This window comes from Pogoniulus pusillus, chromosome 5, assembly GCF_015220805.1.
Source record: "Pogoniulus pusillus isolate bPogPus1 chromosome 5, bPogPus1.pri, whole genome shotgun sequence".
NCBI classification, from domain to species: Eukaryota; Metazoa; Chordata; class Aves; order Piciformes; family Lybiidae; genus Pogoniulus; species Pogoniulus pusillus.
In genome coordinates this window covers 30,498,686-30,526,156 of record NC_087268.1, presented here as the reverse complement: position 1 = coordinate 30,526,156, position 27,471 = coordinate 30,498,686, and the positions used below count along the sequence as shown (strand labels likewise).

General features: G+C 39.0%; 1 protein-coding gene across 1 annotated transcript; it reads left to right on the top strand.

Annotated features, from left to right (window-relative positions):
* UPF3A (UPF3A regulator of nonsense mediated mRNA decay) lies at positions 1–27,222 on the top strand. Its single transcript, XM_064143678.1, has 10 exons — positions 1–291; positions 2,173–2,279; positions 10,102–10,208; positions 12,088–12,186; positions 12,283–12,393; positions 15,716–15,771; positions 15,863–16,021; positions 18,804–18,964; positions 22,161–22,455; positions 25,760–27,222. The coding sequence occupies exons 1-10, from the start codon at positions 76–78 to the stop codon at positions 25,931–25,933; spliced, it is 1,485 nt and encodes a 494-aa protein (XP_063999748.1). The 5' UTR covers positions 1–75; the 3' UTR covers positions 25,934–27,222.
* Positions 27,223–27,471: the final 249 nt, after the last annotated feature.

The following is a 27,471-nucleotide window of genomic DNA, read 5'->3' as shown; positions in this document are numbered from 1 at the left end:
CGCCTCGCTGCGGGCAGCGGCGGCGGCAGCGGCGGCCCCGGTGGTGGCGGCGGTGGCTGCAGCCCAGGTGGCTCCATGCGGTCGGAGCGAGAGGTCGGTCCGGGGCTGACGCGGGGCGGCGGCCGCGAGAAGTGGCCCATGGACATCCCGCAGCGGCGGGAGTCGCCGCGCCGCGACCCGGACACCGCACCGCCGAACCCTCCGCAGCCGCCACCACCTTCCCCGCTACCGCCGCCGCTTCACCCGGCGCCGGCTAAACAGCGAGAGGAGAAAAAAACGTCTCTGAGCAAAGTGAGGGGGCGCGAACACAGCTTCGGGCGGGGGGTGCGGGGACAGGGGCAGGGCCGCATCGAGGCTCGCCCCTGGGAGAGGCGGCGAGGTGAGGGGGGCGAGGTGCAGAGGGAGGTGCCTGAGAGGGCCGGGCAGGTGCGGGAGTGCAGTAAGGAGCGTCTTGGGTGGGAGATGGGTCAGAGGAAGTGTGCGGCGAGGAGCAGGTAGGCCCTGTTGGACAGACTGTGTCAGATTTCAGCAGACAAGGGTGTTTGAGCGGATGCTTCTCCACCTGGACAATGAAGGTGTTTATTCTCGGAGGTAATTCGAGAATCTCAGCAGCAGGACTGCAACTTGGTGTGCGTTTGCATCTTTTTCCTTAAGCCTAGGGTGGGAGGACAAGAGCACTTGTCTCTACTTGGCTTTGCTTGGGCACTTTTCAGAAAATACAGTGTCAGGAGATTCTATTTATTTCCATTCTTCTACATTGAAAAACAAGCATCAAAAATCACTATAACTTAAGTCAAGGTGAATTCAGGTATTGGCAGGCTTCATGTTGTCTGAAACTTGCTGACCATTTTACTGTTCTCTGTGTTAGCATCATTGTGTCCCAGAAGTTTCCATACGGTTTCCTGGCCTTTATTGGCCACCCAGTTGGTGGGTTGACTTTGAGTGACTTCCACATTTTGAGTGGCTTCCACATTCATGTCCATCTGCTCTGTCACTCCTCATCAGGACAGAGAAGAAAATAGGATGTAAAAAACTCATGGGTTGAAATAGAGACCGGTGAGAGAGATAACTTACAAAATGTCCTTGCAGGCAGAACAGACACAACTTGGGAAAAAATAGTTTGTTGCTAATTAAAAATATTCCTTCTACTCCTGCCTCCAGTGAAGAATGGGGGTTGCAAACAGAACGTGACAGCTCTTCTGCTGTTCCTTCCTCCTCATGCTCTTCCCATTCTCCAGCATTGGAGTCCTTGCCATGGAATATAGTCCTTGGTGAACTGCTCCAGTGGGAGTCCCTTTCACAGGCTGCAGTTCATGAACCTCTGCAGCTTGGGTCTTCTCTATTGGCTGTAGTCCTTCAGGATAAAACTGCTCTGGTGTGGGCTGTTTCCTGACAGAAAACTTGCATGGGATCTCCAGGTGCGGCACTGTGGATACCTGCTTCACTATGGTGTTCTGTGGGCTGTGGAGACAACTTGCTTCACTGCTGTTTCCTCCATGGAAATCTCTGTGTCAGTGCCCGGAACACCTCCTCTTCTTTTTCTCACCTTGGTGTCTGCAGTGCTGTTTCTCAGAAGTTCTTCCCCTTCACTCCTCTGTCTCTCATGTTGCTGTGCAGCCTTTTCTGTCCTTAAGTACACTTTTTTACAGGTGCCACCATCATAGCTGAAGGGCTCAGCTGTGCTCTGTGGTGGGTCATTTGGAGCTGGCTCTATCCAGCACAGGGTGACTGCAGCCTCTCTTCACCAAAGCCACTCCTGCAGCACCTGCTATCAGCATCTGGACCCATACACTTAATACACCAAAATGTTGTTGTAATAGAAGACTTAAAAGCTGGTTTAAACTAAATATTTTGTTAAATATATACTGTAAAAATGTGGATAGTCAATGTTTTTTAGGTTGGTTGTTAGTATCTTCCATTCTTGACTATACTGCATCTTTTCATCAGAATATTTCAGTAACTACAATTTTATAACAGTGGCAGAAACTGAGTTAGGGAAATTGTCCCATCTGTCAGCGTGTCCAAGGAGGTAAATCACTAGAAGGCTAGCACTCCAAATGAAGTTCTCAGTTCGAAATAAATACTTTTTAAAGTGAAGTAATGTGATTTGTTTAGTGTCTTTCTACAGTATTTAGATTAAAGGTAAATCTCCATTTTCTTTTATGTGTGCAGGTAGTTATCCGACGGCTTCCTCCTTGTCTAACTAAGGAACAGCTGGAGGAACAGCTACACCCTCTACCTGCCCATGATTATTTTGAGTTTTGCACTGCTGATCCCAGGTGAGGATGAGCTGTTTGTGCAGGATTTCAGGTGCTTAAAACCTAGTTAAGGTATTTTGGATGTAGCACATCACATATTTCTTCCACCAAGCCTTTTTTGTTTGTTAATTGCTTGAAATATTTGTGTAAAGCATATGGGGAGACAATGCATTGCTGCCCTTTTCTTTTACACTAGTGGTTTCAAACCAGATTTTTTTTATATGTGAATAAGAAACAATCTCACTTGAAACCTTGATGTTTCTTTCAGCTTTCTTTGGTAAAATGCATTTTATCAGCTATGAGAAAGAGTCAGCCTAGAACAACTGTCATAGGAGTTTTTTCATGAGTGCCATTTGAGCTTGATTTCGTTGTTGTTCAGAAGTTTTTGTGTTTATTTCATACACTTTTTCAAACAATCCCATTTTATTGATTTTTGCCTCATTTGAAGCAAACAAAAGAAATACTGGTTGATTTAAAATAATTCAGAATTGTTAGTATATTTATATACTAGTGTCACAGTGGTAAAATCCAGTTCCTTTGTGAACAAAACAATTCCCAGAGTGTCCATAAGACAAAACACTGTGTAGTGCTTCATCTGTGTGTTGTCTGAAAAATACAAGATCCATCCTGCCTTTCTTAGCCTAGATGATTTGATGAATCATCCTTCACAGGGACCAGAATCTTTCCACTGACTACAGAGTAATGCTGGATGTTTGCTGCTGACCAATTTTTAAAGTTGTGGGTGACCCCACCAAGAGCAGATAATGTTTCCTTGACTGGGAATTGTTTGTGTCAAAACATACTTTGCATGGTTTAGTTCCTGGGCTGATTTTATTTGAAGTGACATTGCCACTCCTTGTTACCACTGTGTTAGTAGATGCTTAACTTTGACTGTACAGGTTCTCTTGGAGTCAGTTCCACAGTTGGAGAGGAGCAAAAGCTCTTATAGGCTGGATGTTAGGAGGAAGTTCTTCACAGAGAGAGTGATTTGCCATTGGAATGGGCTGCCCAGGGAGGTGGTGGAGTCGCTATCCCTGGTGGTGTTCAGAGAAAGACTGGATGAGGCACTTAGTGCCATGGTCTAGTTGATTGGACAGGGTTGGGTGGTAGGTTGGGCTGGATGATCTTGGAGGTCTCTTCCAACCTGTTTGATTCTATCATTCTGTGATTATTAAGCAGAACTGACCTGGACTGTTATACATATGTGCAGCATCCAAACAGGTGCTTCAGCTTATTTAATAGAACTACAAAGGATGTGAAGTTAAGGAGGAGAGTTTAGTCTTACTGAAAGTCTTCGTAGCTATGACACAGGAGCTCATTCTTGTGACATGCTTAAAACTTTAAAAATTCCCTTGCTTTGAAGAACAGCTCTTGGTGATTAAAAAGAATAAGTGTGAGGAAAGTAAAGCTGGATTTCTTCTAATATTTTGCTACTAGACTTCAAGATGCAACAAGCAAAGAATACACATATTTAACCTTTCTTGTTTTTTGAACAAAGGAATCTCTGATACATGTTCCCTGGATTGTCAGTTTTCTTGAGTCATGTAATAAAATAATGGTCTGGGAGAAAAATGTTCTCTTGCTCCTGTGTTTTGGATTTATGTTCGCTTCTGCCCTCACAACTCTAGGAAGAAACTTTTCTGCCTTTAAACTCCAGAAAAACGAGATTTTTATAAGTTTGTATTTTTCAACATGATTTGTTTTGTGTTCACTTTTTGCTTCATCTTCCTTCTTGAAAATTATGCTTTCCTACAAACAGTGTACTTTTTGAGAATGGGTTTATCATCACAAGATTTGCATGGCTACAGCTCCTACCATCAAACTATGCCGTTTAAAAAGCATTGAGCTGTAAGTCTGCAGAGTATTGACTGGTGATTTGTTCTTTGAATGGCCCAGAATCACTTCACCCCCTTGAATGCTGACGCATACATTGTGTACCCATGATTTAGCCCTTCACATCTTTACATGCCCCAGAATATAAACTTTCAGGAAATGCAGGTTATAGATGGCATTAATGCAGTAGTTGTAGTCTTGTCTTACCTACCTAAGAACTCTTCTGACTATAAAGCATTGTGTTACAGTTTTCTGTCATGTTATGGATAGTTCAGAGAATTTCAGAAAACTCCCTGTGGATGTGTCTTTGTGCCATTAGTAACAGGATGAGTTACAGGACAAGGTGGACATGTTCTTTCTATAGTGTCCTCCATCTTTCACTCATCAGCTGTTTTTCTTCATCTCATACTGTGTTCGTAGTGGCAACCAATCCAGAGAAATCAGTCATAATAAAAATAGGGAAAATTAAAAGAAAATTTTGTGTTACCCAACAAGAGAATAATTTGGAGAAGCTATTCAGTGAAGGTGATCTGTTTGCTGGAAAGAGAAAGCGGCTTACAAATGTTTTAACATGGAGGCAGACAAATCTGCCTTAAGAGCTGCAACATCTGAGTTCAATCCCATCTCATGTAACTCTAGACAACAGGTTTCTAAGAGCTTTTTCAGTTTTCTTCCAGCTGTGGAGTGCACACTTTTTCCCCCCTGTTTTCTCCAAAAAGTGCTGTTAAACTTGTCAGAAATTGATGACAGAAATGAGGATAAAAACAATTCATGAGCATTCAGACAAATTCTTATTTTGACAAATACTTATCTATTAGAAATTGTTAAATACAAGGATCCAGGTTCTGTATTACAAAGTACCTAGGCCACAAGTAGCTGAAATATACACTGGGTGAAGTGTCAGTGCATAGCTTCCCCTTTCTAATGATCTTTCTCTTAAGATTCCACCACTAGTTGCTGTCAGGGAAAGGACTAGAGAGAGTTGTAACAACATTTTCATTTCTAAGGTCATCTCAGCTAGAAGACAAAGCAAAAAAGATGTGCATAACAACTACAGTTGTCTGGGTTTGCTATCTAAAGATTATCTTTTATGCTTACAATTTCTTATTACAGACAAGCTATAAGACACATTAAAATTTGATTTCAGTAATCTCATTAATGTGTAACATTTCAAATCTCATCCATTTCAGTAAAATAACCTTCAAAAGTTATTGCATTGTGTTTTGTTATTTTTTTCAGATTAATATAATTCATTGCATTAGATTTCATCTCTCTTGTACACTGACATCTATATATAAACAAAACACTGCCTTCTGTGGTTGATTCTGTACACTTTAGGGATGTTTTTTGGTTAGACATGCTATCTATAGCTGATAATAAAGACTGCCTTCTGACAGTCTGTCTTCTTCTCAGAGTCCAAACATTGACTATTTTTGTCCAGGTACTCATTCTTTTTTTGCCTGCATGTAGATGTTCCTGAGTCTTCTAAAATGTCAAGTGACTGAGCTGTTGCCCTGAAGGATTTGGGTCATCCCATGGGACTGGCCCTCGATGATGAGTCCCAGGACATGCAAATACTGTTGTGAGATTGTAAAAGGAGGAAGAGCTGAACAGCATCTTTGCTGATGTGAAACCCAGTCAAATAGTTCATGGCATGCCATGTATCACAGACAGTAATAAAGCTGCTTGCAAGCAGTTTCCTTTTCTGTTCCTAATGGCTTCTTAATGTTTTCCTAAGGATCTCTCTAGGCAAATAACTGTAAGGCTGTAGGATGGTGGTATGCACCCAAGAGCTGCAGCTCAGAAGGGACAGGCCCTTTAGAACTTCTGGGGAACTGCCACTATCAACTTCTGGATGGAACAAGTGACTGTGTCACCAGAGGACAAAGTGTGCCCATTTGTATCTGTAAAAATACAAAGGCCAATGGATTTTAGCATGTCATAAGAATGCAGATGATGAGTTACCTGCTGCTTAGAAATTACTACAGAATACATAGTGGAGGAGTTTATTTAGCACTCCAAATCTAGCTGTACAGATCTATGTATGGGTGTACATATATGTGTTTACCTATTCATACACACTATGGTAAGTATTTTTACTAAGATATGATAGCTACCTTGTAGTTTACATGTTGCCATTTATATTGGAGTTAACTGTTTAAAATTGCTTTCCTGTATTCCAGTCCTTTTCCACAACTGTTAAAAGTACATTTTAGAAGAAGTAAACTGATAGAATGTGTTTGGTATTAAAAATACAATACAATACTGTACAAGTAAGGGCTTAAAGAGATTATAGTATCATAGAAATATATGTACCCTAAAAGATGGAATGCTCTTGAAGGCACTGTGAAAAACACAGAAGCAGTGTGTTGCACTGAAGAAATATGTGCAGCCAGGCTCACCTGTGTTATTTCCATACACACTGCTCTAAGTGATATCCCAGAGCTGCCAAGATCATGTGTAATGCATTTGTCCAAGACATGATGGAGATGGAGAACAGCATTATAGACAGCAAGCATGCGGCAAAATGGAACTGTCTGATTATAAAACTAACCATACAATCTCAACTGAGTTTCAAATTCTGAATTAAATCCATGCTACTGGATGCTTGAAAAGGGAGTGGCACACAGTTCAGTGGCTCTTCTGCAGGACTCAGCGGGAAGGCAAAATCCTGAAGGGCAAAATCTGTATTTTATCCGGTAGATGCTGAATACAAAGTACAAAAGCATTCCTAGAGGAAGGTACTAGCCACAGAGTGACCCTGTGAAGCCCCATGCATCTTTACTTCATGGTCACACTGGTGAGTTCTTAGTAGGTAGGTGAAGAAGGAATCCAGCATGGGGAGCAGCAATTGGAAGTCAGGTACCTGAAACCCATAGTAAGTGTATTCTATAAACAGGCCAGCACTAAGTATTTCCCATTTGTTAGGTTTGGTTTGTTTCACATTTAGTGAATTTAATGCATTTTCTTCTAAGCACAGTGCACACTTGCCTAAGAGATCTGAAGCAGTCAGTGACCAGGCCTTTATGCACTAAGTTCTCTTGACAGCTATCTTGCATGTGTATGCGACCCATCTCTATTTGTGGATTTGACTTCATCAGAGAAGGATCCTGTATTTGCTGAGCATTATAGCCATGTTTCTACAACCTTCTACCCTTATATGCAGCAATAGTGATGGACAGACAGATCTATTTTGTTGTGCCACTGTGCACATCAGTATCCTACTGCACACAAGCATGCTTTTATATTTTTGTATGTTTCTGCTGACACCAATGAAGATCTTGATAATGATGTATAGCAACAACATTCATTCCCTTATTTGCAACCTAAATTCCAGATATTTGCTTTCCAGAGTCCTTTTTATACATACTGGGCTCGCCTTTTTGTATCAATAAATGCTTAATAGCTATAGCAAATGCTGGGTATTTTTTTGTTTGGTTGTTGGGTTTTTTTGTCTGTTTGTTTGTTTTAATATACTCTGATACACCTAAACTAAAAATGCTAGAAAAGTACTATGTTGTGTATCAGAGAAAGACTATATTGCCAAAGCAGATTAAACAGTTGTTGTTGATGTACAAGCTAAAGTAAGCAGTGAAGGAGTAAGTCCTTTTATTTTCAGTCCCATTTCATGATGGTTATGTTCTAAGCTACTGCAGAAAAAAATCCCAAATCCAGCTCTATGATGAAGTTACATGCTGTGCACAGATGGAAGAAATGCCACAATAATGTAGTGCCTGGGACACTTGTCCAAGTCACAGGCCTTGATCTGTGGAAAGGTTTTGTTTTTTACAGAAAATGAACATGGATAGAACACTGAAATAGTTGTTTAGACTGGGAACTGAAACTCAATTTTTCCATCTCGGATAATACTAACAGCTCCCTTTAGATTCCTGTTTTGTGAATATTCAGCAACTGAAGTGTATAATCTTATCAGTTACTAATATCAGGGCTCATTTAATTTAAACATTGGAGAACATGAATTGTAAGAATAATTATGTTAACATGATAGAGAAGTAAATTGGCTTTTTCCTGGGAGATACAGTTATCAGAGACTTTTTCCTGTTCCAGCCATTAGGCAACACAAAGACATTTCTTCCAGCTCTGCTATAGATTGCCACAATAAAATACCCTCCTTTACATAGACTTTTAGGCCTTAAAAAAATAAAATTAAACTCTACCTATGAAAAATGTTACATTTGCTATTTCACTTCCCTCCTCTCCCCTTGCCTCCTCTCAACCTATGAGAAGGAAGCTTTCATCTTTGCATCTTGGTCATAAATCCACAGCCATTGTTGAGATACACTGTGGTGCGTGTGCAGACTGGAGGTGTGCAAATACCCTACAAGGTTTGCAGAACCCCATGACAAAGCAACCACGTACCAACACACTCATTTGTTCAAGCTGTCTAGACATACCTTGCAAGTGCTCCATAGCTGTGTGGCATCCGTGTAGGTGTGGATGAGGGAAAGTGCCATGCCTGCAGGATCTTTCAGCAATGCTTTGTGTCACCAGCATAGCCCTAGCCATGCCCTAGCAGGCACTTTTGTGGTTACTGGCATACAGTTCACTGAATGCTGTTCCTATCCTAGAATATCAAAATACAGTGAGTGTATATGGATGAAATCGCTCTTTAGAAGGTTTCTCCCCTGCATGCTGTGGAAGCACTCCATAGCTGGATGGTTAAATGAACAATGCCCTCCAGGGTTTTTTAATCATTTATCCTGACTACAATATCAAGCATGTGTTTTGTGAATTTGCAGCATCATTAGTTACTGACAGCCACTGCTTTTCAGGGTCACTTTCCAACACTTAAAGTGGAATCCATATGAATGCACATTTGAAAAGGATGAAATGTCTTGATTTGTAGTAACTATTGCTTTGAGCCACCACACCTGTCTGTCCTGTGATCTAATCTGTAGTTTTGCTTTTCTCACTCATGGTGAAATCTGTTTCTGAAATAGCTATCAGATTGAAATACGGTTGCTACTAACTAAGCATTTATTGTCCCCTGCTGCTGGTGGTGAGATTTTCTGAAGACAGCCCATGTGTGGCAAAAGTATTACGAATGTAGGTATTTTAAAGTTACAGATTGTGAGTGCAGATATGTACAAAACCCTCGTGTAATACTGACCCATCCTCACAGGCAGATTAAGCCAGACTGGTTTGTAACATAGTTGTGGGGATTTATAGCATGTACATGCCACAACTCAAATTATCTTAGCTGACAAGTGGCAATTCATTAAATTGCCTCAATTTCCTTGCTGTCAGTGGGTGTGCCAACTCCGAGGTTTTTATCAGGCACATTAAATATTTACCCTTGGAGCGAGATCTATGCCAATCAATTTTTGAAGAATCAAGAGTTATTTTAGGTAAGTACTTGCTTGTTCCTTCTTTTGGTGGAAATGCTTTGGGTTTTCACAATTGTTTTTCACAACTAGGCATTGCTTATGTATTGATAGATGTGTATGTCAGATGGAGTTTATTTATTTGTAAATAAGTCAGTGGATTGTCTTGCTAATGTTAGGTTATTTAAACTTTCTTAGAGGTGGAAATCTCATTGAATACAGTGATGGCCTGGCAACTGCTCTTGCAGTGGAAGCTTTTACTTAACCTTCTCCTGTTTCAGTGAAAGCAAACTTTCTTAGCATGCCCTAGAACTTCCTCTGAGGCACTGCTGTTACTCATACCTCTTAAATCATTAAAAACTAGACTTAAAGATTTGATCCTGCACAAAGTATGCATATGCTCTGCCATTTAGGAGGCAAAACCAACTAGAAATACTGATCTCAGTTCAGAATGCATTTCACAGTTTCCCCCAGGAACTCAATTGTTCAGTTATGTTTTGTCATATATATATTTGTATATATAAAGACTTTAATCTGAATGTATAAGGTAGCCATTTCTCAAAGCAGATGAGGATTACAGTGTGCTCCTTCTAGTTTTCCTTTTTTTTCCCCTAGCCCTCAACAGACTAGTAAATAACAGAAAACAAAATTGTTTCTTTTTACAGCCTTTATCCTCATCTCTACTCAAGAGCATACATCAACTTTAGAAATCCTGAGGACATCCTTCTTTTTAGAGATCGCTTTGATGGCTATGTCTTCATTGATAATAAAGGTTAGACTGTTTGTAAGATATTAAGTGTATCTATATATACATACATATACTATTTCAGAGCATTGATATTTCCTTCCTTTTTACTAATACCATTTTTTAAAACATAAAAATACATTAAAAACTAGCACTTAAAAGATAATCAAGTGCAAAATATGTTTGTCCCTGCAGTCTTAGTTGTCTGTGTGGTGTGTGTGTTTCATCTGCATATTTACACCTTAAGCAATAGACTATGAAGATCCTATTAAGATAATTATCTAATGGAAGGTTCATGATTCATCACAATAATAACCAAACACATTGCAAGAAATACTATATCTTAAGTGTGTTTCTGTGAGATGAAGCTGTGCCACTTATTCCTATTAAGAAAAAGCAAGACTTTATCATTTTGATTGCCCACTTTTAGATATGTACAGCCTGAATGTTTAGAGCATTTGCACAAATCTTGATTTGAGTTCCAAAAACAAGAACAACAAAGCTAGTTGATGTCTTTAAAATGGTCAGTCTGCAAAAGTTTGCCCAACTGTAAAGAAAAACTAATGTAGGGATGGATGGATAGATGTAGGTCTCCTACAGTACCATGAAACTGCCATAACTGTGAAGTGGTGCATTCCTGTTAGCAGTTCCTTGCCTCATTCACTCATACCTTCTGTAAAATGCTGCATGGGTTGTATAAAACAGAAACAGATTTGTTGGTTTCTTGTGCAGACGTCACATACTCTGTACACTCAGTGTTGCAGAGGTCCTGCAAAAAGTAGTCCTATCTACCCCTGGAGAGCTGATCTCTAAAATACCTCTCTTCAGAAATTCCTTTATAGCATATCCTGCTCAATATACTTTCTAGGCTTCCAACTTAATTGGATTTGGATGGATTTTACCTAGAGATGGAAAAAACCACATTCCTCACATTCACATTCTCTGTTTGGGGTGAAAAACTAGAAAGAAACTGTGTTTCTGCCAGGACTTCACTTTGCCCAAAATAATTCTGTTTTTCAGTGTTGTGGTGGACTGAAGCCAGAATATTCTGTACTTTGCAAAACAGCATGAACGCAGCTGGCCATTTTGGCACGTTTCTGCAAACAGAGAGCACAAGTTTTGATGAAAGGTGCCCTCTGATGAGGCTAAAACTGAAACAAGGATTAGCAAGTTCAAGAAGGTTAAGAAATAATTAGCAGGTTTAAGCCAAATTTTCAGTGGACTTGGATAAAGTGTAAACTTGAACCTTCTGCAAGTTGAAGCCAGGCAAAATGCAAAAGTTCTGATTCCAGGCCAAAGAAGAATCCAGTATTTAAGGCAGAATTCAAAACAGAATCCATGCCAGTAACGACAGGCAAGAAGTTGCATAGTCCATCACAATCAGAAATAAAGAAGTCTCATACATTTCTACGTACTGAATTTTACAGTTTTGCTTCTGGAAAAAGGTGGTATGCCTTATTATTGTGTATTGCCCAGCATTTATTTATTCTTTAAAGCCTTTTGGCCACAAAACTTTACAGAAGCAACTCAGTTGTTTCAGATTAATTTCGCAGTAGTACGTCCCACTCGTCAGGTTGAGATTCTATCTAAATATCTCTCGTCAGTAAATACAAGTGAAGAATTTAAAGAGAATTTTAAATAACACAAGAATTTTATTGTCATTCTTCCCTTTGACAGTCCCTGCTAGCATGTAAAATACATAAAATTAAACTTTAAAATATAAATGTAGTTTGTTTTGAATCTAAACTACAGCTGCATGTAATTTTTCATTGGGATAGGATTGTAGAAATAGTCACCTTTGATTTCAAGTAAGACTGACCAATGCAAGTTTCAAGAGTTTTGAAAATCTTAATTGAATATATGGATTTTTTTTTTCCCTTTAAAAAAAATGTTGATGTCTTTTAAGGTTTGGAGTACCCTGCAGTGGTTGAATTTGCTCCATTCCAGAAGATTTCCAAAAAGAAGCTGAAGAAGAAGGATGCCAAAGCTGGGAGCATCGAAGATGGTAAAGATATTTTCTTGGCATCACAGTGGAAAACAGATTCTGTTTCTCTCATGCATTTCAATGTATTTACATAATGCATTTTTTTTTCCTTCACAGATCCAGAATATAGGAAATTTTTAGAGAGTTATTGTGCTGATGAAGAAAAAATCTGTGCCAATCCTGAGATTCTTTTGGGAGAGATTGAGGCCAAAACAAGGGAACTCATTGGTCTGTTTTCTTGATTTTTCTTATTACTGAGAATATTAAATACTTTATTTATATATCTCTATGCTATTACCTTCAAGAGGTGACCTGTTCAGTCTAACAGATTGAGATTATCACAGTTAATTTTTTGTTACTTAGCCAAGCAGTGGCAGGAAAACACCCCACCTATCCTAAGTCTCTATGCATGGAATAATTTGACCTCCCTCAAAGTTTTGTATGCACAGAGGCTTCTGAAATAGGTCCTTAATACTACTGAATACTTGAAGATGTTCCAAAAGATGGAAGATTTATTTTTAAAAGATGCAATAACTGAATATTTAATAGTTGATCCCTGATATTAGCTGCTCTTATTGAGGAATATGAAATGATCTCTCTTTGTTCTCATTGTCAAGATTCTGCAAAGGCTTTCAAAGTAAGGCATCACCTTGTTTTCTGTATGCATGCAGCATGACTTTTACAGTCTCAGGGGGAAACTTTAGTAAGATCAGCACTGAAATCTTCAATGTCTGTGTGCAACTTTCAGGATGACATGAATTTTGATGTGCTGTATTTCTAAGTGACAATATGCACAGCTTGTACTCTTTCCTTAGGTGTGACAATCAGCTAGGAAAATAAATTGGCCTTTGTTATTACCTCTTTACAGTGTACAAATAGCCACCTCTATTGATTAGAATTATAGAACAGAATCATTTAGGCTGGAAAATATAATTTAAGATCATCAGATCTAGCCATAAGCATAACACTGCCAAGGCCACCACTAAACCATGTTCCTAAGTGCCACATCTAAGCAGGGATGGAGACTCCACCCCTTCCCTGGCCAATGTATTCCAATACTAGACAACCCTTTTGGTGGCTAATTTTCCTGATATCCAATCTAAACCTCCCATTATGTAACTTGAGGCCATTTCCTCTTGTTCTGTTGCTTGTTGCTGCCGTTTGAGAGTTGACTGGGGAGACCTAGAACTTAAACAGTTTAGAAGAAATTAAAATGTTGAAAATATGGATAGTTCTTTTATCAGTAAAGTTTGATTACTTCTGTTCTAGATAGGGCAGTTCCCCAGCAATTTTTATTTATCTCAAATCTTCCATACTATTTGACATCAGAGTAAAAACAACCATAAAATTCTAAGAACTTCAAGAAACATTTACTAGCTTTAAAATAGTCTATGAATTAGAATGATTACCCTTGAGAGTTGCAGATTTCTGTGCAACAGTATAGGCTGAAGCAGCTTTACATTAGGAGTTCTTTGTTTCTGTTAAATCACAGGAAATTAAATCAGTTCCTTTAATTTTTTTTTTTCTGCTATGCAAAACTGTGTCATGTTCATAACAAAATTATCTAAGGGTTTAGTTCTGTGTCCAGTTTCAAAGGTGCTACTCTTACTGAGGTCAGTGCAGGACTTTTTTTGGCAGGATTGGGCCACTCATTCTCTGTGTTGCTGCAAAGTACCATTGTTTTATGCCTTATGTGTTAGTTCATCAGTTTTGGTGTGGCAGAGATACATAAAACAGATTTTGACCTAACAAAGTGAAGATAAGCTATTCTTCTGGCTTTTTTTTTGTAGAGAGCAGCATAAAATATGAAAGTTGTTGCTGCTGTTGTTGGTCTTCATTTTGTAATTTATTTTCTTTCAAAATTTTGAGAAAGACTTCTTAGATTTCTTTGTGCAGTGAGGCCCATGAATAAGAAGGCTACATTTCAGGTTTCATAAAGATTCTTTTTTGCCCTTTTGATAGTACTCATCACACTGCCTCTCTCTCCTCCTTGAATTTCAAGTTATAATTTTTTAATTAAACCTCTTGCACTGCAGCCATAGACATGGATTGGGTCTCTGTGCAGCTTATCCTCTTCCCAGACCCTCCAGTTACAATTTGTGATCACTTTCAGCATGTAAAAGTGCCCAGAAGTGGCCTCTGCTCAGATAGGGAGCAGGACAGAAGAGAGACAGAGCTGCAGAATTGAGAGACTGATGGGGAGGATTGCTGCAGACCAAAAATTTGTCCAAAATTGCAAACTAGTGCAAAATAGAGGGGAAGGGGCAGCATGGAAAATCTAGGGATAGAGGGAAGAAGATCTCAAGCCAAGAATTTTTTATGGTTGTGCTTCTGACCATTTTTATTTGCTAAAATATAAAAATACTGGACTAGATGATCTTGTAAGTCTCTTCCAACCTGGTTGGTATTATGATTCTATGATTCCATTACCAAGCCTTCCTATTTACAACCATGCAACAAGTTTTTATCATTAACAAATGGGTTGCCCCCAGGATAGTCATGCTTTCAAGACAAAAACATCCAAATGTTTTTGGGATATGAATTATGTCTGGATTTGGCTATGCTGTTTCAAATTTGATGAAAACTGGTTTTATTTCTTCCTTTTTTTTTTCCTTCTCTTTTTTTTTCCCCTTGCAAATGCTATCATACATTCAAACAGTGAAATCTTACTCAGTTTTGAGGAAGAATCCTATGCATAGCTGTAGAACAATTTCTAGTAGTAGACATTTTCTGTAACTACCCTGGGACGTCTAGGACTAATAGAATTTGCTTTAAATACTCACGGCTCTAAGTATGTAATTTAAAGTTTGTGTTATGAAATTCTACAAGCTCTTATAGAATTTGGTCATGTTTCAAGCAGCTGGCTTAGGCTAAAGTGTGGAGACAGCTCTATAACATAAGAATAGCTTTGTGATACAGTAGGTGTGGCATTTTATTTCTTGGGGTGGCAAGAATTATTCGGTCTGCTGTTACTTTGCTATGTGACCTGAGACAAACCATTTATCTCTTACTCATCCTGTTATTCCATGGAGAGGTGAGTGCTAAATGGTAATTAAATGGAATTGTTACATGGGAATGAAAATGTTTCCTTCATGATGTACTTTGAAATCTGGGATTGAAGAATGCTACATGGGATTACAGTAATGTGGGCTGTGTATGAATAGCAATATAGCTAGGCTGTGATGTACAAAATCAAAATGTAGGAGTATATTCTGAACACATTTAGTTCCTTTTTGATGAAATAACCTTTTGATGAGCAAGAAAAAAAGGCTATTCTCTTGAACTGAAATGATACAGTTTTTACTTAATCAGTAGTCATGCAATGTAACTCTGTTGCTTCTAACTCTTAACAGCAAAAAAGCAACAATGTTTCTAAGGCAGAATAATGAGAATGCCTTCAAAAATATGTAAACCAAATAGGTTTATTAATTACTTAGCTCCCTTGCAGGTAAAGCTAGGGAAAGTAAAAAAAAGAGGTTAGTACTAAAGTAAAGAAATGAGTACATATTGTAGGAGTTGAACACTATATCACAAATTTTTTGTGTTTTAGCTAGAAGAACAACACCCCTTTTGGAATATATTAAAAATAGAAAATTAGAAAAGCAGGTACGTTCAGACTTTTGCCTGAAGTTCAACATTTATGTTCCACCTGGTTTTCCATTGGGCAGTTTACAATTAATCATTTTGAACTCTTCAGAGAATGCGAGAAGAGAAAAGAGAAGAACGAAGGCGAAGGGAATTGGAGAAGAAACGTCTGCGAGAGGAAGAGAAAAGGAAGCGCAGAGAAGAAGAAAGACGTAAAAGAAAAGAACTGGAGAAGCAAAAGAAAATCTCTGAAAAAGAAATAAGGATCAAGGTACCTTCATGCAAAAGAAATTCTTCTGTTGGAGTTATCTAGACATTCCTTTGTTATCTTACTGTTTATTTAGTGTACTACAGTGCAGCGTGGAGATACAAAACCAGTTCTGACTGAAAGGGCTTTGACTAAGTAGTGTTGTTTGAAAGCGCGATGTGCTGATGCTGCTACAGCAGGTACCTCAGGCATACTTGCACAACACTGCTACATTCTACACCAACATCTCCTGACAGAGACAAGGTGTTCTGTGCCAACATGTCAGAAGATCGTTGCAAGTATGGCTTTAACGCTTTCACCTAGCCATATGTGAGGAGAGTTTTTTGTGTTTATGCTCAGAACTGATATATTTTAATATTAGGCTTTAACCGAGTGTTGTGGGTTAGAGTGGGTCCCTCCCCCAATAACATTGCAAATCTGTGCCAGACTCACTACAATTCAAGATTTGCAAAGTCAGAAAATGAAATTGTATTTTTACAACTAAATATAACAGTATAGACAAGATAAACTCTTAGAGAATATAGCAACCTTAGAGGAGGTGAGGCTGGTAAAGTGGCAGTGAAGCAGCAAAGCAGCAGCCAAAACAGCAGTGGGGGAAGATAGCAGTGAGCACAGCAAAACAGCAAGGGGCAGATGCAAGCTGTGCTTCCAGATATAAAGTTCTTGATCCTCCAATGTAATTGTGTTAGCTTATCCATTGTTGCCATTTTATGGCCCATCCCTGGCATGTTCATCTCTTCACTCAGAAGCTCTAGTACTTGCCGACTTTGCAATCAGTGTCTAAGTTTCTCTGTTCCTGTTTTTTTTAATGCTAGAAATCTAGTTCAAATGGCCACACCAAGTTATGACAGTCTTGCTAATGGCAGGCAGAGCTGCCTTACAGCAATCTGGATGGATGTGCTTTTAATTACTTCACTTAGGAAAGTATATTTTGTGCTCTTAAGTGGGCATTTAAAACCTTATTTGTATAAGATGACAGGCGTCACTTGAACTTCTCCTTCTCTGGAGGCTTTCGAGAACCGATTGGATGCATTCCTGTGTGACCTGTGCTGGATTCTATGGTCCTGCTCTGGCGGTGGGGGGGTTGGACTTGATGATCTGTGGAGGTTCCTTCCAGTCCTTAATATCCCGTGATCCTGTGAGCTAAATTTTGTGTGTTGGAAAGGCTTTCTAGGCTGTTTTGAACAGGATAATTGGTATCATAGTCTGTATTGTAGCATAAAGACACACAGACTCACTCCAGATCTTCACAGTATCACCAAGGTTGGAAGAGACCTCACAGATCATCAAGTCCAACCCTTCACCACAGAGCTCAAGGCTAGACCATGGCACCAAGTGCCACGTCCAATCCTGCCTTGAACAGCCCAAGGGACAGCGACTCCACCACCTCCGTGGGCAGCCCATTCCAGTGTCCAATGACTCTCTCAGTGAAGAACTTTCTCCTCACCTCCAGCCTAAATTTCCCCTGGAGTAGCTTGAGGCTGTGTCCTCTTGTTCTGGTGCTGGCCACCTGAGAGAAGAGAGCAACCTCCTCCTGGCCACAACCACCCCTCAGGTAGTTGTAGACAGCAATAAGGTCACCTCTGAGCCTCCTCTTCTCCAGGCTAACCAATCCCAGCTCCCTCAGCCTCTCCTCGTAGGGCTGTGCTCAAGGCCTCTCACCAGCCTCGTTGCCCTTCTCTGGACACGCTCAAGCATCTCAATGTCCCTCCTAAACTGGGAGACCCAGAACTGAACACAGTACTCAAGGTGTGGTCTAACCAGTGCAAAGTACAGGGGCAGAATGACCTCCCTGCTCCTATCTTGTGGTAGTGAGCAGCCATGGAGCTGTGTACTTCTTTCCTCTCTTCTTCCTGGACAAGTTTCCTTCACCCAAATGTATAAAAATAGTAGTTCTGAACCTGAATTACAGATTATTTTTTTTTCATATCTGGACATGAAAGAAAAACACTCTGGAGGTTCATAGGAAAAGGGATTTACTCCTTAAAATGTGTTATCCAAAACAAGTTGTCTAAAAAAAACCCCACAGTATTTATGATGTGATGTGGAGATATGACCTTGCAAGCTAATTCTGTCTCTGAAAGGAAAATATTACCTGAGAGAAACATTGTAGAAGTCTTAAATATTGGAGAAAAACAATATGCTCATTTCAGAAAAACTGGCAGAATGAAAAGACTGATGAAATGTTCTGCTTACTTCTGAAATGTCAGAAAAATAGCTGGAGATGATCCTTATACAAAGATTATTCATGAAATGCCAGATACTACTCATGCTCTGTGGGTTATTTATTGTGAAAAAAAAAATACAGACTTCTTGAAAATCTTAAATCTCCAAGGTGAAAATGTAATGTGCTGCTGATATGATTTTTTTCCTCAGTCTGTATTTCTGTCAAGGTGTATTTATACTAAGCATCTACTTCTGTATGCCAGTCCATGACTAGTAGTTCATGTGGCACCTGTGTTACATATATATAATATATTGAGAAGGGAAGTATTAATCCTGCTGCCTTTGTAGTATTGTAGAGGTTCTACTTCTTAATTTATTGCCAATAACATTGATCTCTGAAAAACATATTTGACAGTGTGCAGCTGAATGCCCGATAAGGACTGTTACTCCTTAGCAAATTGCCCTTTTTCAATCTTTGCATTTCATGTTTTATGAAATACATTCCTAGCATTTAAATAAGATCTATTCAATCTTAATAGGTTACTGATATATTTATTACATCGTTAAAATGTCTATTTTAAAAGAGGAGAGTAATCTTACATCATAATATATCGCTCAGCTTCTCAAGAAGCCTGAGAAAGGAGATGAACTGACCAGTGAGAAGTACAAAGAAAAAGGTGAAGAAGCTGACATTGAGGAAAATAAATGGGATAAATCACCTGGATCTGGGAGCATAAAATCCAAGTCTTTGGAAGCTTCATTAAAAGAACTCAAGGAAAAGTAAGTATTTCTCTTCCAGGCTTCAATTTAGATCCTAAGTACTTAAATATCAAGGCTTAAACATGACATAAGTGGTGCATTGACTGGACACTTTGTCACAATGGAATTATTGTTCTCTCTGTGTGAACAAATCTCTCACTGCTCTTTTTGTAAAACGTGTTAGCAACATCTTACTGACCTGGTGGCAGTATTGGTGGATGCAGTTTGGTATTTGTGAAATGTTTTGAAAGATTTCTGCATCAGAAATTATTCAGAGTTTCATTGTTATTTCATCTGTTCCCCCTCAGTAGCTCAGGTAAGGCCCTCCTTCCCCTGCTGACACTGAACACTAAATTGGCTGGGATGCCCTACTTTTGCTTTACAGCCTCATGGTAGGTACTTACAGAAGGCTGTCTCTGTCTCCCACTGCCTTTTGTGTTACCTACAGAATATGAGGTGCAGTGCAGTTCTGTTACTACTATAGCTTGGAAATGTCTTACATGTGTTTTCAGCAGTTGATTCTCTCTCTTGTGCTTTGGCATGTGTGTCCCATCACAAGTGGGATTCACCTCTAAGTTAAGTAAAACATGTAGTAATAATAATGTGCTGCTGAGATAAAGAGTACTTTTTCCTTTGGTAGAGCTTTTCTCAAAACTACTTTGCAGTATGTGAGGACATGCTTGAGCATTTAAATAACTTACCCAAATGCTACATATAAAATACTATAGGAAGTTTGAGGTTATGCTGTAGGAGCTTTGCAGGCTACCTGCCTATTCTGAGTAGTTTAAATATTACCTTTGCCCACACAGGTTCTTGATTTTTTATGAGAAGTGTGCAGGAGTTGCAAATGTGCTCCTGAAGGCAAATAGAAAAACAAAGAAACTTCGAACATGGGTAAAAAAACCCAGTGAATTTGCTAATTGAAGAAGTGGTTCGATGGTGATACCATATGTGCATTATTCATCTTCTCTTATTTCTGACTAAGGACTTCAAACGTGGGTTCAGTGTTTCAATATATTGAGTATGCCCTGAAAGGAGCTGAAAACTTTTAATTCCTGTTCTCTAATGGGAACTGAACATATTCAGGAACTCTTCTGTTGATGTTCTTCAACAAAAGAAAGAGAACAGGGTCAGCAGAAACACAGGGGCAAGTCTTTGCTAATAAGGCTTTTTATATATTGAGCTTTTGGTGGTGCCATGTAACATTTTTACTATTGATCCTATAATTGTAATAAAGTCATTAATGTAGATTTTCCAGGTGTAAAACAGAATCCTTTTGGCTGTGCAGGTACAGTAAGTGTTATCTTGTCTTTGCAAGTGCTCATTTCATCATGATTATCAGTGGGTGCGATTAGGTAGCAAGCTATGAGCTATTTCAGCTGGATCACGAATTGAAGTGGAATCTACTTTGGCACTGACTCAGAAATCAGCTCTACGTGCTGGGGACTTTGAAACCATGCTTTAATGCTGAGTAGCAATAGCTTTCTACCATAAATTAAAACCTCAGTAGGTGCATGAGTGTCCATGGTCACCTATGGATTTGAAACTACACCAAACAGAAGTATGCTTCATTTCCCTTCCATTCATTTCTGCTTTCTTTCTCTGGCTGCGTAACTTTCTCTTCTGCCTATACTTTGTAATTGCTTGCCCCACCATTTACACTCTTGCCTGTCTGTTTGCTGTGACTGAATTTAGACAGCTACTTCAACCACTCTGGAAATGGCTTAGCTATCTCTACCATCTGCTTACCTCAAGGCACATCTGCTCCTACTTTTCCCACAAAAAAAGGCAGGGGAAGAGACAGGTACTAGGCTATGCTATGCCAACAAATTGAGGTGTGTCTTTCTGGCTTTTGGAAGACCTCACTAGGCTTTGCAGTCAGTGCCTAGAACAACATATTAAACATGAAACAAAACAACTTAGAGCCACAGACCCCCTGGGAGCTAACAGAGTATTTCATGTATGTGTATCTATGCCACAGGTGCAGTATTTTTTAAGTTTTGATGGCTTTGGATGTCTGAGACAGCTGGGATGTTGCTTCCACTTGGTGAATGCTTTATGTGGACACAAGCACAGTCTTGTAAAATGTGAAGTAACTTTCCTGTCACTCAGGTTTAGTTGCTGGCCACCAGCTCTTCTTGAGATGGGGCCCTTGTCTTGGCAGCCAAACCAGTACAGAGGTTCATGACAGAGGCTGACAATTTTCATAGTTAAAAAACCCAAAATGTTATGCAGAAATATACAATTTTATTGATATGAAGCCATTCTAAATAAGAAGCATATCACTATGTTATCACTGCACCATTAGACAAATCTCTTTCTGATTCTGTCTGCTGATTCCCAAAATATGAGCAGACTATCACAAGCAACTTTCCCGTTTTAAGTATTTATACATAAATAATATAAAAAAACAGAAAGTGCCTGCATTTGCTCCTTGTAAATTTCAATCTATTCTGTGATATTTCTTCATTATTTGTAGTCTGGCTGCATAAGAGAGGCACCTACCTGCTGAACAGGAACAACGAAGCAAATAGGATTGCTGAGAATTGCATCAGACAGGCCTCCAAAATGTTACACAGTAATAGTATTTATAATACAAATCCAATGCAACATAGCAGAAAATAAGTATTGTGTTGTGGTAAGGTAATGGTCTTTTCACCTAAATAAAACGTGCAACAGTAGGATAAATTAACTGGAGACATAATAAAGGCCCAGAGCATACATATTCATTTGCACAAATGTTTTCTGCCAGTTGCAATGTCAGTGAATAATTTACAAATTGATACCTGACACCTGCACCATTCCTTCGGGCCCTAAATGTTCCCATTGAAGGGAATACTCATATACATTAGACACCTCATGGCTAGCCCACAAGGGCTAATCGTGCAGCTTGTGTTTCTGTGAAGAGTACTGGGATTGCAAAGAGGGATAGAAGACAAAGAATGGGCATTGCACAACAGTTGCACTAAAGTCCAATTTTGCTTGCAAAGCTTTGTTTGCTTTTCTGAACTAAATGCATAGACAAGGGCTTGGCATACAGGGATGAGACACTCAGCAAAGTTGCACATAACCCTTTTTTAATGAGTAGAAAACAGCCTTGCCATACAGTTGATCTAAACACTGTTGAAGTCAAAGGAAGGCTTTGTACTGTTTGTTTCAGCAGCTTTGTGTTACTGTTAATTGCTTGGGTTTCTTTCTTTCTTATACATACTCATAGGTCACAAAATGATAGTGACAAAGAGCAAAGAGATTTGGAGAGAAGATTTCGAGAAAAAGAACCTGAAAGACAAAGGTATCGGTTGGATGATGGCAGAAAGCATAGAGCTCACTATGAGTTTGACAAGTTTGTGAGAAGGAATGAAGAAGAGCTGAAGTGGGGGAAAGGATACAACCAAGACAGAGGAAAGAAAGGGAACTACAACTACAGCTTCACTATGGAGGCAGTAGACAAACTGGGTAAAGAGGACAAGTGTGATGACATGGCATCCAAAAAGGAGCGCATAAGAAATAAGGTTCTTTTATTCATTTAGGATAATCTTTCATTAGTTAAATATGCTTCAAGATCACAGGTTTTACTTTTGCAAACTCAGCACAAAGATGCTATTAAAAAAAACCCCAACAAACAAAACACAACAATTCCTTATTTTGTTTTTAGTAAAATCGAGAGTTATTGCTGTTGTTACCAGAGGACAACAGCAGTTAAAATACATTCATGGTCACAGGCTGATTAATATTTATCATTGATATTTACAATACATAGAGGACTTTCTGTCTTCCTTTCAATCCTAGCATTTTTAGAACTCTATTCTTGGAAGCCTTGTATTTTTTGAGTGTACAAAAATTGTTATACCTCTGATCTGTAATGAAATTTTTCAAACTCTGGCATTCCAGTCTTTGAAGGTAATCTTAGGTAATTCTGTTACCTCGTTCATAAAATAACTGTGTTGTGGATTGGCTAAGCATTGCTTGATAGAGGAACTATAAGGACTTAAATAAAAAGCTAGTTCAGAGACCATTAAATTTTGGGGGTGTGAATGTGCAAATTCTTATGTATACCTGCTGGCATGAAAAGGCTGCTGTTAGGACAAGTTATCCTTGTGGCCATTGTCAAGGAAGGAGCAGGTGCAAAACTGGCACAAATAGGGTCTGTAGCAGGGTGTGCAGTAGAGGTGTCCTTTATTGTCTCACGGAGAAATGGATGCCGCTTTTCTCAGACTGTCTGATTTCATGGATGTGCCAGGGTCTTTTCAGGAGGTTGCCCTCCTTGTCACCCTCATTCACTCTCCCTTCCAGTCCCAGACTTTCTACAAAAGATTATCAAAACACTGGTTTGTGTGGAAATTTCTGCTGCATGTGCAACATCTTTCAAATCAAGTGATCAGTGATGTGAGCTAAGGCTGACAAGGAATAAACTGGTCATGCAGAGTGAGTCTGTATGGAGTGTGCACAGGGGAAGTCCAGGTGGGCTCACTATGCATGTCAAGCAAGTGCCTTGTGCAAACACAGCCTAGCATGACCTATTTTGTTTATGCAAAGGTCAGAGGGACAATATGGGTGGAATTTAGCTGCATATGCACATTAGCCACTTCCCACATACACCAGTGGCTCAAGACATAGAACAGTCAGAAAAATAGCTAGTTCAGAAACAGAGATTGGAAAAAACAGTTTTTCTCATTCTTACCATCCTGTTCTTGAAATCTGGTGAACCAGTCCTCAACTTTGGAACTCTGTGGTGGGCCTTGGCCTTTTGTCAAGTATTAAGATGCCTGCTTTTTATTTATTCTCTTTGCGCTTCTGATAGCTGAGTCTCTGGATTACTCCACACTTCTAGTGCTAGATTTGTTCCCTAAACAAAGTAAGTAGTATCAGTAAAGGTTTTTGCAGTGTGGTGACTTTCAACCATAGAGTATATTTATCATGTGGAGAAAAGTTAGTGTCTGGATTTTTCAGTAAGTAATATCAGTAATGTTTTTTGTAGTGTGGTGACTTTTGGCCACAGATTATTTATCATAGAATCAACCAGGTTGGAAGAGACCTCCAAGATCATCCAGTCCAACCTATCACCCAGCCCTATCCAGTAAGTTAGCATCTGAGTTTTTCAACTTACCTGTAGAACTAGCAATGCCAGCACATGATTTTAGGCAGAAGTACAGCTTCTTTCTGATATTTGTAAGAATTAGTTAACAAATGGTACATTTCTGGTGTAAGTTAACAGACACATTAGCTTACATGCAAACTGTGAGGTACAGTGTCTGTGATATGAAAAACTGTTAGGATCCTTTATCATAATTTTTCCAATAGATACCACCTGCTCACCAGGAGTTCTAGCTTTATGCAGATGTTTGTATGTAGAAAGATGTACGTTATGCATTTCATATCATGCTACAAACCTCTAGCTAAAATCATCTGGTTGTGTGGCCCACTAGCAAATTTTGGTATCTGGTCTAAAGAGAAAAATGTGGTGTGAAAGAGACAAAGGTGAAGGAAAAAAGAAATAAAAAGATTAAAAGCATATTGGGAAGTAGAAAAAAGAATAAACGAATGAAAGATGAGAAGGACAAATCAAAAGTTACCATCACTTGATGTAGGACAATTTCAGTGCCCTGCCAGTGTCTTAAAACAGGCTGTTTAATTTTATTTGCTAAACTTAATACAAGATTTTGTTGAAAAAGCTCAGGCTTTGGTGAATAGATTGCTTTGTAACATTAAAAACTGGTATTGTGAGAGCAAAATACTCTCCCTAGGAAAAGAACTCTTAAGCAGAGTTTCTAAGCAGTGTGTTTTATTACTGAAATTTCACAAATAAAGAGTGCTCCCAGGAGCTATGCAATGTCATCATTTCCAAGTTTGAGGTGTGTTCTCCTTTAAAACTGGCTCCTTCTTCCACTTCCCATTGATCAAATCAGCATGTGTACAACTGGGTCACTCACAAAGCTTGTGCATGCTTAAATTGTACTTACTATATTAGCAGTGGGTGACTTCTCCAGCTCTCATAATCAGTATGCAAGGTATGATGAAGTGGAGCAATGACTGTGCAGTTTTATTTTTATAGAGAGAGAGTGATTTGCCATTGGAATGGGCTGCCCAGGGAGGTGGTGGAGGCACCATCTCTGGAGGTGTTCAAGAAAAGCCCGGATGAGGCACTTGGTGCCATGGTCTAGTTGACTGGCTAGGGCTGGGTGCTAGGTTGGGCTGGCTGATCTTGGAGGTCTCTTCCAACCTGGTTGATTCTATGAAATTCTATGAAATATGTATAATTCAAATGTGTATTTCAGGTTTACATTGTGGTAATGATTAATCATGTGAAGAGCACACATATCAGTTGGTAAAGTCCAGCTGAGGACAATTTTCTAGCTGTTACCTGCTAAACTGTTCTCTGGTTTGTTGGGTTGGTATTTTTTATGCTTGTATTTAATGTCTGTCATTCATCTGCAGAGTTGCAAATGAGCAGGCTATTGTTCTATTGTTTTTCTCAGTTAATGTTAGTGTAGCAACATTTTTCAGATTTTTACCTGTAATACTGTTTTTGATAACTGTCTGCAGTATTTCTTCTGTTTATGTCAAATGATTTTTATAGGCTCTTTAATTTTTTTACAGTTCCTTCATTTACTCGAAATGCTTGGCTCCCAAGAATAGTGTTGTAAACAAAGACAGATACTAAATAGTCAATTTTCATTGCACTCCATTTTTCCCTGGGTCTTGTTAAATGATTTAACACAAAATCTACCTTCTTCACAAACATTCATCAGTTTAAAATCCCACAAACATATCCAGCGTAGGTTTATCAGAGCGTTAATCATGTCTCCTTCCTTCTAGGATCGCCCAGCCATGCAGTTATACCAGCCCGGAGCACGCATTCGAACCCATATGGGATGTACAAGTAAAACCTATGACTGCAGTGGGAAACCTTTTGAAGATGCTCTTGATAAAAAGTATGAGGCAGATAATTCAGCTGGAGGAGGTTCTGAGAAGAGTGAAGAAGCAGAATAAAACTACCTGAAGGAATGACTTGTGAGAAAGGATGAATTTAAGATTCAGTGTCATGACAAAAAAAAATCCATAGGGCTGTTTCAGATCTCCACTGACAACTGCACCAACAAAAGTCTAATAGCTCTGCCTCTTTTTGTGAAATAAAGGGAAGAGTGACTGGAGGCATAAAGTATCTTGCAGCTAAGGAATTCAGTTGCTTTTTTTGTACAAAAAGCAATGCAAACACTACTTGCCTAATTTAAAAGCAGTTCAATATTTCATTAGATTTACCTTGAAATAGCAAAACCACTAATAGTTTTAAAGGAGTATTTATAAAATACTTTTCAGAAGCTATTTCACCTTTCAAAAAATTGAAAGGTAGATTTGCATCAGTTTGAATCCGAAGCACTTCTTTAGCGTGACATGAAGGTCATGGGACCCCCTCCTGCAAGTGGCAGTGGCACCAGCTGCTGCAGGGATCTGCAGTTGGATTTGGTGGGACCAGCCCCTCAGGAGGAAGTTTCGGAGCCAGTAGTGTTTGCAGGATGAGTGAGGCCCACAGTTCACACAGTTGTGAGAAGTATCTGTTGGTATCTGTACCTCATTGTGTTTACATTGGTTTTCAAATAGCTATAGTGTCAGATAAGTGTTAGTACAGCTACAAGTATGTTATTAGAGAGTTTGTAACAATTTTCTGAGCCACTTTTGCCTTTTGTTTTAATGGATTCTTGTGCTTGAAACAGAAGAATGCTAATGCAAACCTCAGCACTTAATATATCTGGTTTTAATAAATTAGCTGTTTTTTATGGTTTTGACACTGACTTTGAATAAAAAAGAAGTGGTTGTACAGTGATGACTTTTTATAAGCTAATGTTTCATATAATTTGCAGTTGTAGGATTTGGAAAATGTATGATACATGAATATTCTGCAGTTCCATCTCTTAGAGAATTAAACACACATGAATGTCAACTGCAGTCAACATTCTGCAAGATCTAGGCAAATTTCTGCCCTCTGATGGAGGCACGTGGCTATATGTGTGTGTGTATCTATCTTCCATTGGTTTCAGTGATGGCTGCGTGTTTATGGAAGGGCAGAATATGTTAATTTATCTTTCATGGCTGAAATGTCTTGGTTGTCTGAAACGGAGACCTGCTTTGTCATTAAACAGTAAGATACTAACTTATTTTTACATCCTCTTTGGGCATTTTGTTATTAAGCATAACATCTAATTGTTCTAGACTGAAAAATTATTTATTGTATTTTCTCAGACACAAAGCATTAAATAAAAGCAAAAACATTTTGACTATGACTTTGAGATGTGATCTTCTGCATTTTTTTCATCTGTTACTCTAGAAAAATTGAGATGTTCTGCTATGCTAATTGCGTTCTTCAGAAGTAGATCAAAATACAATTGAGAAGAACTTTAATATCAAGCTGTGTGAGCTGCCAAATGAAATTACTTCCAAGCTTAAGCAAAATTGATGTCAGAGAATCATTTGGGTTTAGCTGCCATATAAAGATTGCCAAGATTACCCAAACTGGAGAGACAGGATTTCAT

Coding starts and splice junctions, on each gene's coding strand:
- UPF3A (XM_064143678.1), top strand. CDS start 76: ATGCGGTCGGAGCGAGAGGTCGGTCCGGGGCTGACGCGGGGCGGCGGC. Junction 292..2,172: donor AAAAAACGTCTCTGAGCAAA/GTGAGGGGGCGC, acceptor TTATGTGTGCAG/GTAGTTATCCGACGGCTTCC. Junction 2,280..10,101: donor TTTTGCACTGCTGATCCCAG/GTGAGGATGAGC, acceptor TTCTTTTTACAG/CCTTTATCCTCATCTCTACT.